Genomic DNA, 18,390 nt, shown 5'->3' with positions numbered 1-18,390 from the left:
AAAGGATCCCCAGGGCTCAGTACAGAGTCAGCCTCGTAAGTAGCAAAGCAAGAATTCAGTAATCAGATCTGACTTTAAAGGCAACCTGAGTCCCATTCTTCATTCCACAAGTATTTACTGAGTAACTTCTAAGCTCCAGGTGCTGGGGTTACTCCCTGACTTCATGGAACTCCCACCACACTTCCTGACGTTCATCAACAGAGATTGTTCCACAAGGCATGCCCCTTGTATTTATCAAAGAACAAAGAGCCTGGGAAGCATATTAGCTCATTAACTAGAAATATAATAGTTTCTATAGCATGTTCTTAGTTTCTCCATCTAGGTTTAAATATCTAAAACACAACATCCATACCTTGGACACCCCCGTAACACCTGACAGCACTCTGCACATAAGAAGTTAATGAATGAATTAAAAAGGAACTTCTGAGGGCAATTAGGGGAGCACGGGGTGCTTGAGAGGAAGGAGGAATGGGAGAAGGGGAAGGGGCTGATGGAATCAGAAGGGGAGAAAGGAAAGAGGTCCTCACTCACTTCATTATTTTGTATAGTGCAGCAGCAGACATGCATCCTGGGTGAAACTATAGGAGACGGTTCTCTGCTCTTCCATCCTGCAGTTCCTCTTACCTTTACCTGATATTTTCCTGCACTGTTTCAGCCATGGACAATCCTGTGGATCTGACTGCTACCAACATCACTCCAACAGAAGCTCTGCTGAAGTGGAAGGCACCAGTGAGTGAAGTGGAGAACTACGTCATTGTTCTCACACACTTTGCAGGTGGGTGTCTGCGGTTCTATGCATCAGGGGGGAATGGTGGGGATGGGGGCTGAAGACTAGTATGAAAGTTAAAAAAAACCAAAACATTTTATCCATCTGTGAGAAAATTGTAAATTTTCCTGCTTTAATTTCACCATAAAGCCCTCAAGATAGCCCCCAAACTCTGCGAACTGTATCAACTATGAGAACTGAGAAAGCTGAATCTAAAAGGTATAAGAAGGGTATGCAACCAAGAGGAAAACAAAAACAGAAATAGCACTTGGAAGACAAAACTCAGAACTTTCCCCAAAATGCTGCAGGCAAGAAAGCTGACTTTTCTAGATATTTACAGAGTGAACAAAGCACTAAAGGACCATCCATGGTAACAGGTGACAAAGGATTCAGAACTACTAAGCTCTTCTGTTGCTTTGATCTTCTCTACTCATATCCATCCCAAAAGGTTGAGCCAACGTGAAATCTTGAGTTGCAACGTCTTCTTCACTATACTTGTTCACCTTAACGCTATTTGAAGTTGAACAGAGAAGCCCAAAGCAAAATAGTGTTGAGTAATTCAAGTTCCTAAGCCAAGGAAAATTATTTCCCTGCCTAAATTATACATGTGCTCACAGAATATTGTGGGTTATAGGCAGGAATCCAGAGAACAAAGATACCAGAAGAGAGAAGGCAGGCAGATGTCTTAATTTTCAAAAATGACAGATTAAGTCAATTCTGTAAGCTGAAAAGTAAACTGACTGTCAAAGCTTGGGAAAGTAAAAACCAAAACAGACTATTAAATAAGCTGGAAGGGAATCAGTGATTACTACATATGAGCACAGGTTCACTAAGTATGAGTTTTACCAAAACCACTTTACGTCCTTTTTTTTAACTGGCAAGTCCGAGAGCACATTAGTATCTCAGCAAGGCATTAAAAAGACCCACTTACCACTTAGATGGAAAAATACATGGTGGACCGCATTTGGAGTTACATAGCTGATTGAATGATTGACCCTCCTCAGAGAATGAATATCATTACTATGGATACATCCTAACCTCCCTGTGTGCATGCAAAAGCCACTTCAACCCCTACCAGTCCTCCTTGCACATTATGACCCTGCATTTCTTAATTCTCACCTGCCTTCTCAAACCACCGTGCACATGCTCTTTCCTCTACCAGGAAATGCTCTCCCTTCTTATCTGCCTAGTAAACCCATCCTTTAAGCCTTAGTTTCAACACTATCTCCATTATTCCCCTAAGGCAGTCAGATACACCTGCTCACAGATACGAAGCACAGAGCTCCATCACAGCCATTAATTTCCATTCATTCAACAACTACTTCTGCTGCCCTCCCATGTGCCATGCACTCTCTAAGGCTATAATGATTCAGAGACCAAACATGAGTTCTTGTCTTTGCAGAACTCACTTCTGGTGATGATGCAGACAAGTAAAGAGTTACAACCCAACGTGGGCAGTGTCATGATTTGGGCAAACACAAAACACCAGTGTGCCACCTCTGATGGGCCACTGTGATTTGGGGTGAAGGTGTTGAGGGGAAGAAAGAAGGCAGATCTTAGATAAAGTTAAAGACAAAGAGAATAGGAGAAGAAGGGGCATTCCAAGAAAAACAGTACCCTGTATGGAGAGAGAGAGAGTGGGGAGTTTGAGGAGCTGCTGTAGTTGATGTGGCTGGGAAGCTGACAGTTGGCAGCATATGCAAAGGAAGATATTAAAGAAATAGAGCCCTTATGTGAGGCTCTTCCAAAAGACAAAACTGTGATCAATAGAATCCAAATTCACATATATTTTAATAAACTGAAACAGTGGCCCAAAACTCAGTCAACAAGGCAAAATGCAGTAGAAATGAATGCAAAGCTCTTCCCATGGGTGCAAAAAATCAACTAAAATCAACTACACAAGGTAAGGCTGGGGAGTGGGTTATAAACAAGATCTTTGATGAATAATAATCTCAGCATGTGATAACAATATCCCATGACTGTCTCTAAACCTATGGATTAATATACATAACTGGCACAAATAGAAGCAGAGACTGACCCTGTTTCTTTCATTGTCAGTACAATGAAAACTGACAATGTACTGACATTACAATGTATTGTAATGAAGCAATCTCAATGATCGTTTTCAATTCTCCTCTGAGTTTTGTATTTCAGCAGGGACACTGATAGACTGTTACTCGTTTAGAGAAAGGTAGCCAGGATTGTGACAGTTTTAGAATCATCACATACATATAATGGGGATTGGGGGCTGAATTTTCTCAGTCTAGAAGAGAGAAGACTTGACTAGGAAGGGTGGGGGGCAGGAAGAGGTCAGGTGGACAAAGGATTTGGTTTATTCTTGTAACTCCAGAGACCCGAGTAGAAGTTATACAAAAGACAATTTGGCCTCCAAATAATTTCTCCATTAAGATGCAAAACAAGATGAGAGGGAAGCTTTGTATGGAATAAAATGCTAAGCTCAATAACCTCTAAAAGATTTTTTCCAAAATTCTCTAATATTGCATCTTTATGAAATGCCTTTGGATATGATAGGTCTTTCCTAAGTTGAAGAGCCTTATTCATTCCTCATCCATAACCATCTGATTTCAGTTGCTGGAGAGACCATCCTGGTTGATGGAGACAGTGAGGAATTCCAGCTTGTTGACCTGCTTCCTAGGACCCACTATACCGCCACTATGTATGCCGCCAGTGGGCCTCTCACCAGTGGCACCATCAGCACCAACTTCTCTACCCGTGAGTACATGGCCAGCTACATATCTAGTAGCCTGGGAGGCTTTTACTGATGCTGAAAATGATCAGTTTCCATGTGCTGGACTAGATTATAGTCTCTAGGTTTTGGACAATGCAGCTATGAGCTATTCTTATTTTAGTTAACTGCAGCCCAAATGCCAGTGAAAGTGAGTTGCAGCTCTCTTCCTGGGTCTGGCTGACAGCAGTAGAGCCAGGCCAACAGAGGCCAGTACTGAGAATGCATCTGGCCCAGAAAAATCTGATAGATATTATAAAGGGCTTAATATTGGGGAGGGAGTTGCTGGGTACGGTCATGGCCAGGAGAACAGTAGACAAAGGTATAGATGTGGGAATGTTATATGTTCAAGAGTGAACTCACAGACATGCAGGTTTAACAAGGTCATGATTTCAGACCTAGAGGGTCAGATCGGAAGATGTCACATCTAGGCCCAGAGGGTCAGGTGAGGGAAGGGGGAATAGCTGCAGGAATGATCATGACATGACGATTATCTTCTGACCCAGGAGTGCCCTTTATGCTCCTGGCCAAGCTAGAACTGGGGTTAGCATGTGAGCAGCCCGGAGACCACATAGATAGACAGACTGATCTACATGCCTGGAATCAAAGAGGAAGGAGATAGTGGGACAGGCACTCCTGGCATTTTCTCCTCTCTGCAGTCCTGGACGCTCCTGCAAATCTGACAGCAAGTGAAGTCACCAGACAAAGTGCCCTGATCTCCTGGCAGCCTCCCAGAGCAGAGACTGAGAATTACATCTTGACCTACAAATCCACTGACGGAAGCCGCAAGGTGAGATTTTTCTGGAAAGGGGAAAGACCGTTGCTGTCAAGCAATCCACAGGGAACAAGCTAGGTTTGCCACTATGGATACCTAGCGTGCTGTGGAGGAAAGAGCCCTCATCTGCAAGCCAGCGATTTGGGTGCTAGTCTTGCCTCCACTATTACTCTCCATATGAGTTGAGGCAAAGCACTCAACCTCTCTGAGCCTCAGTTTCTTCTCTAGGTAATGGGGGCATCTACCCTGCAACTTCACTCAGTTGTGGTGATGCGACCAATATGATGACGCACCAGCTTCCAAGTCAATATAAGTACACAGTATTGGAACGGTTTTTCACTAACAGGGCCAAGCAAAGATGAGCTGGATACCAAATTGGACAGTCTCATATGCCTCTAGATAAGCATTATAAAGGCTACATCTATATAGCCCATAGTAGAGGTGACAAATTTCGGTTTTAGGTGATCAGTTGAAACAGTTCACCTAGAGCACTGGTTGTCAAATTTTTGTTAACAGTGTAATCCTTTTTTAAAGTGAAATCAGGGGCTTCCCTGGTGGCACAGTGGTTGAGAATCTGCCTGCCAATGCAGGGGACACGGGTTCGAGCCCTGGTCTGGAAAGATCCCACATGCCGCGGAGCAACTAGGCCCGTGAGCCACAATTGCTGAGCCTGCGCGTCTGGAGCCTGTGCTCCGCAACAAGAGAGTCCGTGATAGTGAGAGGCCCGCGCACCGCGATGAAGAGTGGTCCCCGCTTGCCGCAACTAGAGAAAGCCCTGGCACAGAAACGAAGACCCAACACAGCCATAAATAAATAAATAAATAATTTAAAAATAAATAAATAAATAAAGTGAAATCATATTCAGAAGCCAAATACACAGAATAGATTTAAGTAGAGCTAGTCTGTTGGATGTGGAAGAAGGAAGCCTAGGTTCCTGCATCCTCAGGGCTCCAGGAGGCCCTGTGCAATCCAAAAATCACTGGGTTCAATAATCCCGGGCCTAAGTTTCTCCCAATGTGCATCCGTGAGATAGGAGCTGGCCTCAGTCTCACATAGGAGCTGTTTTCTCTGCTTATTGGAACGGTTTCCTTCTTACGTAATGTGGGATGGAGAGGATAAAAAAGGCCACTGCAATACTGACCTTGGGGTCTGACCTTCCCTTCCCCACTGCCCTCCATGGTGACCCCTCTGCTCAGCCCCTTGCACCTCCCTCCTCCACTCATCCCGCAGGAGCTGATTGTGGACGCGGAGGACACGTGGATCCGACTGGAGGGCCTGTCCGAGAGCACAGACTACACGGTGCTCCTGCAGGCGGCCCAGGACACTGAGCGGAGCAGCATCACCTCCACCGCCTTCACCACAGGTGAGAGATCTCCTGCCGCTCTGATGCCTTCTCCTCCCCTGCGTGGCGTCTGGCTCCTCGGCTGCCTCTGCTGAGACTTGGCCAGGGAGGAGCCCATCAGAGAAACTCGACTGCCTCTTCCTGCAGAGGAAAATAATTATTCCCTCCACTCCTGCCTTCCAAGGCCCTGCCAGGAACCTCTCACTACCAGGGCAACCACAGGAACTGGCAGTACAAAGTCCTGGTCCACCTGCACCAACCAAATGCACCAAGTAAGAGAGCAGGCTCCTGTTTAGACTTTCTGCAAGGGTCTTTCCAGCACAGTTTGTCCTTCCCTCCTTCCTTCCTCTGCTGCCTGTAATCAGATTCACCCAGTAAAAGTCACAGGAGGAAAGCCCCAATATTAAAACTGTAGTTCTTCTCCACACACAAAGCACTTTTGCATTTCTATGGTCTCAACTCATCCTTATAACAACTGGTGAGAAGGGCCTTATTATCCCCATTTCATCTCAGATGATGAAACTCAGGTGCATGGAGATCAAATAACTTACATGGTAGTAAGTGGCTGGGTCAGAACTTGAACCAAGGTCTTCTCCTTCTAAATCCAGCATTCTTCCTGCCTTCCCTCATTTAAGTATCAGCAGAAGATACTGGAAATGCCCTTAAGGGATAAGGGTGTCCTAATGTGTATAACAGGAAATAAACTAACACCTGACCTTTGAGGGCTATCTGACAGGCACTGCTGTTCTAACTGCATTACGTGTACTATTTAATTCTCATGACAGCCTATGAGGTATGTTCTAGTATCCTTATTTACAGATGAGGAAATTGGGCCACAGAGAGGTGAGGTAACTCACCCAAGATCCCATATTTCTCAAGTAGGAGAGCTGGGATTGACCCCCAGTTGTTCTGCCTCTGGGGTCTGTGCTGTTAACAACCCTTTCTAACACTTCCCACGGTACCTCTCTACAGTCTGTAATGTGGGACTGCCCAGTCCAGACCTTGAATTCTCTCCCCCTCCCATATTCGGAGGGGGTTGGCTCTACACAGTGTGGGGCAAGTGCAGGCATGTTCCTTATCCCTAGACACAGTTCTGCCTGCCATCTTAGAGCACCAGGATGATTGGATTGCTGTCCACACCCCAGAGCCCATCCTCCCATCACCAGAGAGAGGTGACAGAAATTCCCCCATCCCTACCCAGATGCCTCCCCCACTAGACTTGTTCTGAATAACAAAGCAGGACACTGGATCAAATACATTAAAACATCGCTAGTGATTCTTTAGGGTAGTGAGATTATGAATGAGTCCCCTTTTTCCTTCTGTTTTATACTTTTCAATATCTTGCAAAGTGTCGACAATGAGCACATTAATCAGAAAAACAATTTTTAATTAAAAAATAAAAATAAACCTTGGTCACACAACCAAGACATGAATCCAAGAGGGTCCTTGACAAGTGGAATTTGGAGGACACTTGATCTCTTTTAGGGGCTGAAGTCAGTTACGCTCACCCTCCATGACCTTTCTAGTGGTATCTTATCTCAGAACCAAGGCGTCACCCTCTTCTTGGTCAAGCTCTTCCCTGCACATTCACAGGTTAATTAAAGAGTCCTCTAGGGTTTCCTTTCCCAAGCCACCACTCTAAGACCCACGGATTGGAGCTTCTTCACTGAATTAAAATTGTCCTTCCCCTAAAAAGAACACAGATGACAGAAACATAAACAGAGCCCCTGATCTGCATATTTATTAGGTCTAAACTAATCATTTCATTCCAAAAATGCATGGGTTTCAAGGCTTGCTCAGTGTAGTATGAGCTTTCAATTCCCATCCTGGTAACGCCACAGCTAGTGGTTGTGAGCAGGAAGACAATATGCCTGAGGTTTCTGCAGTATCTTGCAGCTGTGCCTTGCTCCAGGTCTGCCTGGGCTGTAAAAGTATGCCAGCTTCTGTGCCCACCGCTGGCCTCTCTTAGATGAAGCTGCCCCCAGAGGGTGTGCAATAGTTGGAATCCCAAATCCAGCTGGGGCCCAGCAAGATCCAATAAACAGAGGGTTGACAATTCATGGAAATCTGGGGAAGAGCCCAGGGTAGTGGCTTTGTTCAGAGGACAGCACAGGGGGACCATCAGGCTGTATTTAGGTATTTCTTCGTTTGTTTGTATGAGACTTCAACTGACACTGTGCGACTGCAGCATGACCAATACCCCTCGGAAAGGAGAACACTGAAGAGCCCACTTGCCTGTACCATCAGTGTAAGTACTGCCCGAGTTGCTCCAAGCAGTTTGGGGAATCAGAGAAGGACTTGCTACTACAACTACAGTGGTACATGGCAAAGATGGGTCCACGTTTAGAAGTTTTCAGAGTTTTACTGGAAAGCTCAAATTCAAATCTCAATCACTGATGCATACCAAACCCTGCTGGCTTTGTCTTGGAGATTTATCAGAACCCCCTGAAATGACCAGTTACATAATGAAAAGTTCAGGGACAGAAGTAATGCATGTGACATCACCTTGCACAAAGCCTGGCACATAGCAGACATAATAAATGGTGGTTGAGTGGAATAGTTAAATCCCAGCTGCAGAGCACAGAAGAGGGGTTTCTGGTTAAAGAAAGCTCTAGGAGGAGAGGATTCTCAGTATCCTTCAAAGGGAAGACACAGGCAAAAAGGTACTGCCTGCAGAGTATGATGCCCAACGTCCCTCTGATTGCAGGCTCTTTCTGCCACCCCACATGCAAATTTCCCTGAATAAATTACACAAAGCCTACAGTCATTTGCATGCCAATATTAATGAGTTCTCATTGCCTGTGCCACGCCCTCCCCCTTTTCTACCCCCATCCTCCAATTCCCCCACCAAAAAAGCAAATTTTATTAAGAAGAGAGTACAAGGGTACCAGCTTCCTAAGTATAGGGGTGGAGATGTTCTCAAGAAGAGAAGGATTGGGGTTTACTTGATAGGTGGCATGAGCTAGACTCCTTTACAAGGGGTCTGGGAAAAGAGAGGACTCCGGCACCTGGGCGCCCAGGCGTTTCTCATCCCAGAACTCCCCTGTCTGCCCGTATATCTCCTGAGATGCCCTGAGAGTGGGCTTCCTCTGGGAAGAGTGGTTGGGGCAGCAGCACCTCAGGTCTGATTCTGCTCTTCTCTGAGCACCCCCAACACTCAGCACATCCCAAACCATCCTCTTCCTGCCCCTCCATCAGGACCAGCGCTTATTCCCCTCACACCCCCGCAGCCATGTGGTGCACCCTGCAAGCTCCATCTGCAGGATCCTGTCACTTGCTTAAAAGAGAGAGAGAGAGAGAGGGAGAGAAAGAGAAAGAAACAAAAACAAAGAGCAGAGTATCTTCACGTACTCGAAAGGTTGGAGGCCTGCTGGCCTGAACCCCATGAATCACTCCTGCTGGGCAAGAGAGCTGAGGAACACCAGAGCATCCTATGTTACAGCAAACCAGGGCTGATGGATTTAGAGGCTAATTTCATTCTAATAACTGGCATCCTTTCTGACTTCACTGACAGTACCTGAGCTTTCCACTTACCAGCATCCTATTCTTAGGACAGGCTGATCTCAGCTGATCTTTCTAAGCGTTTTCTACATTGTGTCTTAGGGAATAAAAGAGCTTAAAGCTGGACCCCAAAGTGGCCTCCATCCATTGACAAGCCCTCATCTTGTCCTGGGTGGGCCAAGTAAAGAGATTCATTTCAAGCAGATGCCTACTTAAGGGTCTAGAAAAAAGTTGAGATGTTAAAAAAAATAAAATAAAAATAAAAGAGAGAGAGAAAAAAGGGAAGAACTGGCTCCCACAAAACCTCAAAAACCTCCTTTGATCAAGATGTCTCCCCTTGTTACATTCCTGCCATATAACATAAGCCCATTTCATTCTTTCCATCATGTTAATAGCTTCCGGTCCTCTTGTCTCTGGTGTTTGCACAAGACTCTGGGGGGAATTAAATACAAGTAGTATGGAAGAGGAAAAAAATATGGACACATTATTTATAATTTACTGTCGCCTGAAATTTCATTCAAGGTCTACTTGTCTTTTAGAGACATGAATATAAATGAGGAAACAAATATTCCCCACAGAGCAACAGGGACTTTGTGAAATGATCTTCTGAGAAGCCAATTTCATTGTCTATTTTAATACTATAAGAAGCAAACAAGGCGCTCACTAAAGATTGTCCTCTGAGACAGTGAACACAATAAAACTGGTTGTCTTGACCTTGAGGTTAAGCGAAGACAATCATTTTCGGAAGCACCCAGAGACGAGTAATGAGAAGTTTTCTTTATTGCCTTTGCTTCCGTCCCTGCTCTTCCAAAGCCAGGCTGAGCTGCTCTCTGGGGCTTTTCAGGAAAACTCTGAGAGTGTACTCTAACACAAGTTTCAGTTTTTGAGGTTGTGAAAATTAAGGAAAATGGGCAAACCTTAGGTTCTGGAACAATAGATGGTAGATCATGCAAGTCCACATAGTTATCAATGGGCAAGGAAAGCCTGATGACCACTATTCATTGCAATCTACTCCTATATATGCCACACTTCCCCGCACCAGAGTAGGGAACTGAAGGGGCTTCTCTCCGCTCCACTACTTAGAAACAGCTCTGAGTAGAGCTGAGTAAACAGCTCTGAGTAAACTTCACTGAGACAAGCAAACCCCTAAAAGGAGAGGCCCACCTTCTCCTTTGTCCATCAGGGTTCCTGTGCTAGATAAGGATTAGCTATTATTATTTGAACTTTTGAAGTCTTTCTTAAAAAAATCTTTCCCTTGCCTGTAGGACACAAACATATTTTTCTATACATCCTTCTATTAACTTACTGGATTTATTTTTATATCTAGTCTATTTTGTATACAGTATTAAGTAGGGATACAGTGAGCCAATTTCCCCAGCATCTTTTACTGAATAGTCCATCTATTCTCCATTGATTTGTGGTGCTGTATTGTATATTAAATTCCCATATATACATGGCTCTGTCTCTGAACTCTGAACTCCTATTCTATTCCATGTTCTATTTATCTGTTCTTTTGCCAACACTACATTGTGCTTTTTTAACCTCCCCCAACGTTTAATGTTTTTGACATCATATTCTACATCTTTTTGTTTTGTGTATCCCTTAACTACTTATTGTGAATATAGGTGATTTTACTACTTTTGTCTTTTAAACTTCCTACTAGCTTTATAAGTGGTTGATCTACTACCTTTACTGTATGTTTGCCTTTACCAGTGAGATTTTTCCTTTCATAATTTTCATGTTTCTAATAATGGTCTTTTCCTTTCCACTTAAAGAAGTCTCTTAACATGTCCTGTAATGCCAGTTTAGTGGTGCTGAACTCTTTTAGCTTTTGTTTGCCCATAAAATTCTTTATCTCTCCTTCAAATCAGTAAGATAGGCCTGCTAGGTAGACTATGGTTTCCTTTTATCACTTTGAATATATCATGCTATACCCTCTGGCCTGCAAAGCTTCTACTGAAAACTCAGCTGAATGTCTCATGGGAGTCCCCTTGTATGAAACTAGTTGCTTTTCACTTGCTGCTTTTAAAATTCTTTCTCTTTAATTTTTGCCATTTTAATTATAAAGTGTCTTGGTGTGGACCTTTGGGCTCATCTTGTTTGGGACCCTGTCCTTCCTGAACTTGGATGTCTCTTTCCTTTCCCAGGTTAGGGAAATTTTCAGCTATTATTTCTTCAAATAAGTTCTTTGCCCCCTTTTCCCTCTCTTTTCCTTCTGGGACCCCAATAACGTGAATGTTAGTACACTTAATGTCGTTCCAGAGGTCTCTTAAACTATCCTCATTTTCTTAAGTTATTTTTCTTTTTTCTGTTCAGCTTGGGTAATTTCCATTACTCTGTCTTCCAGTTCTCTGATCTGTTCCTCTGTATCATCTAATCCACTGTTGATTTCTTTTAGTGTATTTTTTTTTAATTCAGTTATTGTATTCTTTAGCTCTGTTTGGGTCTTCTTTATATTTTCTAACTCTTTGTCAAACTCCTCACTGTATTCATTCATTCTTCTCCTGAGTTCATCAACCATCTTTATGATTGTTACCTTGAACTCTATTGGGCAGATTGCTTATCTCCACTTTGTTTAGTTCTTTTGAGGTTTTGTCTTGTTCTTTCATTGGAACATATTCCTATGTCTTCTCATTTTGCCTCATTCTCTATTTTTATTTCTATGTATTAAGTAGGTCAGTTATGTTTCCCCATCTCGGATTGGTAGCCTTATGTAGGAGATGTCCTATGGGGCCCAGCAGCACACTGCTCTCTGGTCGCCAGAGCTATATACTCTAGAAGTTCCCCCTACGTGGGCTGTGTGGGCCCTTCTGTTGTGGCAGGGCTGACTATTGTGGGTATGCTTGTAGGTGGGACTGGCCTCTGGCCTGGTTGGCTGCCTGGCCCTGACCCATGTGGTGGTTGCTGGCCCATGGTGGACAGGGCCAGGTTCTGGCAAGGCTAGCTGTGTAGTCCAGGGGATCCGAGGTTAGTGCCAGACCACTGGTGGGCGGGTAAGCCCCTGGTGCTAATAGGCTAGAAGGAGGATTCCAAAATGGCATTTGCCAGCACCAGTGTCCTTGTTGTAGGACAAGCTCCCCAAAATGCCTGCCACCAACATCTATGTCCCCAGGGGGCATCCCAGTTGCCTCCTGTCTCTTTGGGAGGCTCTCCAAGATAAGCAAGTGGGTCTGATCCAGGCTTCATTCAAATTCCTGCCTCTGCACTGGGACTCACTTGCCACTATCTCCCCCCATCGCAGACCCTGGCCTCAACTAGGGTGGTCAGGAAAGGCCTCTCTTTGAGCTGAGACATTTCAGCCAGGAGTTGCAAGATGAGAGTGAATCACACAAGAAAAGCATTCCAAGCCTAGAGAAGAGTAATTACTACAACTCAAGGGAGGAATAACTTTGCCATGTTCAACAGATTAAAAGAAAACCAGGAAACTGGTTCAAGATGGTGGAGTAGAAGGACGTGCTCTCAGTCCCTCTTGCGAGAGCAGTGGAATCACAAGTAACTGCTGAACAATCATCTACAGGAAGACACTGGAACTCACCACAAAAGATACCCCACATTCGAAGACAAAGGAGAAGCCACAATGAGATGGTAGGAGGGGCACAATCACAATAAAATCAAATCCCATAACTGCTGGGTGGGTGACTCACAAACTGGAGAACAATTTTACCACAGAAGTCCACCCACTGGAGTGAAGGTTCTGAGCCCCACATCAGGCTTCCCAATCTCGGGTTCCAGCAACGGGAGGAGGAATTCCCAGAGAATCAGACTTTGAAGGCTAGCGGGATTTGCTTGCAGGACTTAGACTGAACTGGGGGAAACAGAGACTCCACTCTTGGAGGGCACACACGAAGTAGTGTGCACATCAGGACCAAGGGGGAAGGAGCAGTGACCCCATAGGAGACTGAACCAGATCTACCAGCCTGTGTTGGAGGGTCTCCTGCAGAAGCAGGGGGTGGCTGTGGCTCACCACAGGGACAAGGACACTGGCAGCAGAAGCTCTGGGAAGTACTCCTTGGCATGAGCCCTCCTGGAATCCACCATTAGTCCCACCAAAGAGCCTGGCCTCCAGTGCTGGGTTGCCTTAGGCCAAACAACCAACAGGGAGGGAACTCAGCCCCACCCATCAGCAGACAAGCAGATTAAAGTTTTACTGAGCTCTGTCTATCAGAGCAACACCCAGCTCTACCCACCACCAGTCCCTCCCATCAGGAAGCTTGCATAAGCCTCTTAAATCGCCTCATCCACCAGAGGGCAGACAGCAGAAGCAAGAAGAACTACAATCCTGCAGTCTGTGGAATGAAAACCATATTCACAGAAATATAGACAAAATGAAAAGGCAGAGGACGATGTAATAGATGAAGGAACAAGATAAAACCCCAGAAAAAAAGAACTAAATGAAGTGGAGGTAGGCAGCTTTCCAGAAAACGAATTCAGAATAATGATAGTGAAGATGATCCAAGACCTCAGAAAAAGAATGGAGGCAAAGATCGAGAAGATGCAAGAAATGTTTAACAAAGACCTAGAAGAATTAAAGAAGAAACACCTGGAAGAATTAAACAACAAACAAACAGAGATGAACAATACAATAAATTAAATGAAAACTACACTAGAAGGAATCAATAGCAGAATAACTGAGACAGAAGAACAGATAAGTGACCTGGAAGACAGACTGGCGGAATTCACTGCAGCAGAACAAAATAAAGAAAACAGAATGAAAAGAAGTGAAGACAGCATAAGAGACTTCTAGGACAACATTAAACACACCAACATTCGCATTAGAGGTGTCCCAGAAGGAGAAGAGAGAGAGAAAGGACCCAAGAAAATATTTGAAGAGATTATAGTTGAAAACTTCCCTAACATGGGAAAGGAAATAGCCACCCAAGTCCAGGAAGCACAGAGAGTCCCAGGTGGGATAAACCCAAGGAGAAACATGCCGAGACACATAGTAATCAAATTGAACAAAATTAAAGACAAAGAAAAATTATTAAAAGCAACAAGGGAAAAACAACAAATAACATACAAGGGAACTCCCATAATGTTGACAGCTGAAACTGTCCAAGAGAAACTCTCCAAGAGAGAGGGGAGAGGCACGATATATTTAAAGTGATGAAAGGGAAGAAGCTACAACCAAAATTACTCTACCTGGCAAGGATCTCATTCAGATTTGACAGAGAAATCAAAAGCTTTAGACAAGCAAAAGCTAAGAGAATTCAGCACCACCAAACCAGCTCTACGACAAATGCTAAAGGAACTTCTCTAAGTGAGAAACACAAGAGAAGAAAAGGACCTACAAAAACAAACCCAAAACAATTAAGAAAATGGTAATAGGAACATACATATCTATAATTACCTTAAATGTGAATGCATTAAATGCTCCAACCAAAAGACACAGGCTCTCAGAATGGATACAAAAACAAGACCCATACATATGTTGCCTACGAGACCCACTTCAGACCTAGGGACACATACAGACTGAAAGTGAGGGGATGGAAAAAAATATTCCACACAAATGGAAATCAAAAGAAAGCTGGAGTAGCAATGCTCGTATCAGATAAAATAGACTTTAAAATACTGTTACAAGAGACAAGGAAGGACACTACAAAATGATCAAGGGATCAATCCACGAAGATATAACAATTATAAATATATATATACACCCAAATTAGGAGCACCTCAATACATAAGGCAAATGCTAACATATAAAAGAGGATATCTACAGTAACACAATAATAGTAGGGGACTTTAACACCTCACTTACACCAATGGACAGATCATCCAGACAGAAAATTAATAAGGAAACAAAAACCTTAAATGAAACAATAGACCAGATAGATTTAATTGACATTTATAGGACATTCCATCCAAAAACAGCAGATTACACTTTCACCTCAAGTGCACACGGAACATTCTCCAGGATAGATCACATCTTGGATCACAAATCAAGCCTTGGTAAAATTAAGAAATTTGAAATCATATCAAGGATCTTTTCCAACCACAACGCTATGAGATTAGAAATAAATTACAGGGGAAAAAACGTAAAAAACACAAACACATGGAGGCTAAACAATATGTTACTAAATAACCAAGAGATCACTGAAGAAATCAAAGAGGAAATCAAAACATACCTAGAGACAAATGACAATGAAAACACAATGATCCAAAACCTATGGGATGCAGCAAAAGCAGTTCAAAGGGGAAGTTTATAGCAATACAATCCTACCTCAAGAAACAAGAAACATCTCAAATAAACAATCTAACCTTACACCTAAGAAACTAGGGAAAGAAGAACAAACAAAACCCAAAGTTAGTAGAAGGAAAGAAATCATAAAGATCAGAGCAGAAATAAATGAAGTAGAAACAAAGAAAACAAAAGTAAAGATCAATAAAACTAAAAGCTGGTTCTTTGAGAAGATAAACAAAATTGATAAACCTTTAGCCAGACTCATCAAGAAAAAGGAGAGGACTCAAATCAATAAAATTAGAAATGAAAAAGGAGAAGTTACAACGGACACCACAGAAATACAAAGCATCATAAGTGACTACTACAAGCAACTCTATGCTCAATAAAATGGACACCTGGAAGAAATGGACAAATTCTTAGAAAGGTATAACCTTCCAAGACTGAACCAGGAAGAAATAGAAAATATGAACAGACCAATCACAAGTAATGAAATTGAAACTGTGATTAAAAATCTTCTAACATGGGCTTCCCTGGTGGCGCAGTGGTTAAGAATCTGCCTGCCAATGCAGGGGACACAGGTTCGAGCCCTGGTCTGGGAAGATCCCACATGCCACGGAGCAACTGAGCCCGTGCACCACAACTACTGAGCCTGTGCTCTAGAGCCTGTGAGCCACAACTACTGAGCCTGTGCGCCTAGAGCCCGTGCTCTACCACAAGAGAAGCCACGGCAATTAGAAGCCTGCGCACAGCAACAAAGACCCAACACAGCCAAAAACAAATAAAAATGAATAAATTTTTTAAAAAAATCTTCCAACAAAGAAAAGTCCAGGACCACATGGCTTCACAGGTGAATTCTATCAAACATTTAGAGACGAGCTAACACCCATCCTTCTCAAACTCTTCCAAAAAATGCAGAGGAAGGAACACTCCTAAACTCATTCTACGAGGCCACCATCACCCTGATACCAAAACCAGACAGAGATACTACAAAAAAAGAAAATTACAGACCAATATCACTGATGAATATAGATGCAAAAATCCTCAACAAAATACTAGCAAACAGAATCCAACAACACATTAAAAGGATCATACACCATGATCAAGTGGGATTTATCCCAGGGATGCAAGCCTTCTTCAATATACACAAATCAATCAATGTGATACACCATATTAACAAACTGAAGAAAAAAAACCATATGATCATCTCCATAGAAACAGAAAAAACTTTTGACAAAATTCAACACTCATTTATGATAAAAACTCTCCAGAAAGTGGGCATAGAGGGAACCTACCTCAACATAATAAAGGCCATATATGACAAACCCTCAGCAAACATCATTCTCAAAGGTGAAAAACTGAAAGCATTTCCTCTAAGATCAGGAACAAGACAAGGATATCCACTCTAGCCACTATTATTCAACATAGTTCTGGAAGTCCTAGCCACGGCAATCAGAGAAGAAAAAGAAAACAAATTGGAAAAGAAGAAGTCAAACTATCACTGTTTGCAGATACATAGATAACCCTAAAGATGCCACCAGAAAACTACTAGAGCTAATCAATGAATTTGGTAAAGTTGCAGGATACAAAATTAATGCACAGAAATCTCTTGCGTTCCTCTACACTAACAATGAAAGATCAGAAAGAGAAACTAAGGAAACAATCTCACTCACCATTGTAACAAAAAGAATAAAATACCTAGGAATAAACCTACCTAAGGAGGTAAGAGACCTGTACTCAGAAAACTATAAGACACTGATTAAAGAAATCAAAGATAACACTAACAGATGGAGAGATATACCTTGTTCTTGGATTGGAAGAATCAATATTGTGAAAATGACTATACTACCCAAAGCAATCTACAGATTCAATGCAATCCCTATCAAAGTACCAATGGCATTTTTTACAGAACTAGAACAAAAAATCTTAAAATTTGTATGGAGTCACAAAAGACCCCGAATAGCCAAAGCAATCTTCAGGGAAAAAAACAGAGCTGGAGGAATCAGACTCCCTGGCTTCAAACTATACTACAAAGCTACAGTAATCAAGACAATATGGTACTGGCACAAAACCAGAAATACGGATCAACTGTACAGGATAGAAAGCCCAGAGATAAACCCATGCACCTATGGTCAACTAATCTATGACAAAGGAGGCAAAGATATACAATGGAGAAAAGACAGTCTCTTCCATAAGTGGTGCTGGGAAAACTGGACAGCTACATGTAAAAGGATGAAATTAGAACACTGCCTAACACCATACACAAAAATAAACTCAAAATGGATTAAAGACCTAAATGTAAGCCCGGACATTATAAAACTCTTAGAGGAAAACATAGGAAGAACACTCTTTGACATAAATCACAGTAAGATCTTTTTTGACCCACCTCCTAGAGTAATGGAAATAAAAACAAAAATAAACAAATGGGACTTAATGAAACAAAAGTTTCTGCACAGCAAAGGAAACTATAAACAAGACGAAAAGACAACTCTCAGAATGGGAGAAAATATTTGCAAACAAATCAACAAAGGATTAATCTCCAAAATATACAAGCAGCTCATGCAGCTCAATATTAAAAAAACAAACTACCCAATCAAAAAATGGGCAGAAGACCTAAATAGACACTTCTCCAAGGAAGACATACAGATGGCCAAGAGGCACAAGAAAAGCTGTTCAACACCACCAACTATTAGAGAAATGCAGATCAAAACTACAATGAGGTATCACCTCACTCCTGTTAGAATGGGCATCATCAGAAAATCTACAAACAACAAATGCTGGAGAGGGTGTGGAGAAAAGGGAACCCTCTTGCACCACTGGTGGGAATGTAAATTGATACAGTCACTATGGAGAACAGTATGGAGGTTCCTTAAAAAACTAAAAATAGAATTACCATATGACCCAGCAATCCCACTACTGGGCATATACCCAGAGAATACCATAATTCCAAAAGACACATGCACCCCAAGGTTCATTGCAGCACTATTTACAATAGCCAGGTCATGGAAGCAACCTAAATGCCCATTGACAGACAAATGGATAAAGAAGAAGTGGTACATATATACACTGGAATATTACTCAGCCA

General features: G+C 42.7%; 1 protein-coding gene across 1 annotated transcript in view; it reads left to right on the top strand.

The window, feature by feature from the left end:
- TNR (tenascin R) overlaps window positions 1–18,390 on the top strand; it is a 417,206-nt gene that overhangs the window by 379,127 nt on the left and 19,689 nt on the right. Inside the window, exons 15-18 of the mRNA XM_036866234.1 lie at window positions 656–775; window positions 3,356–3,499; window positions 4,172–4,302; window positions 5,518–5,650. Of these exons, the coding sequence (XP_036722129.1) occupies window positions 656–775; window positions 3,356–3,499; window positions 4,172–4,302; window positions 5,518–5,650 (528 nt within the window). The remainder of the gene's footprint in view (window positions 1–655; window positions 776–3,355; window positions 3,500–4,171; window positions 4,303–5,517; window positions 5,651–18,390) is intronic.

Source organism: Balaenoptera musculus, chromosome 1 (genome assembly GCF_009873245.2).
Source record: "Balaenoptera musculus isolate JJ_BM4_2016_0621 chromosome 1, mBalMus1.pri.v3, whole genome shotgun sequence".
NCBI lineage: Eukaryota > Metazoa > Chordata > Mammalia > Artiodactyla > Balaenopteridae > Balaenoptera > Balaenoptera musculus.
The sequence above is the reverse complement of the archived record's forward strand: the minus strand, read 5'-3'. Positions and strand labels throughout refer to the sequence as shown.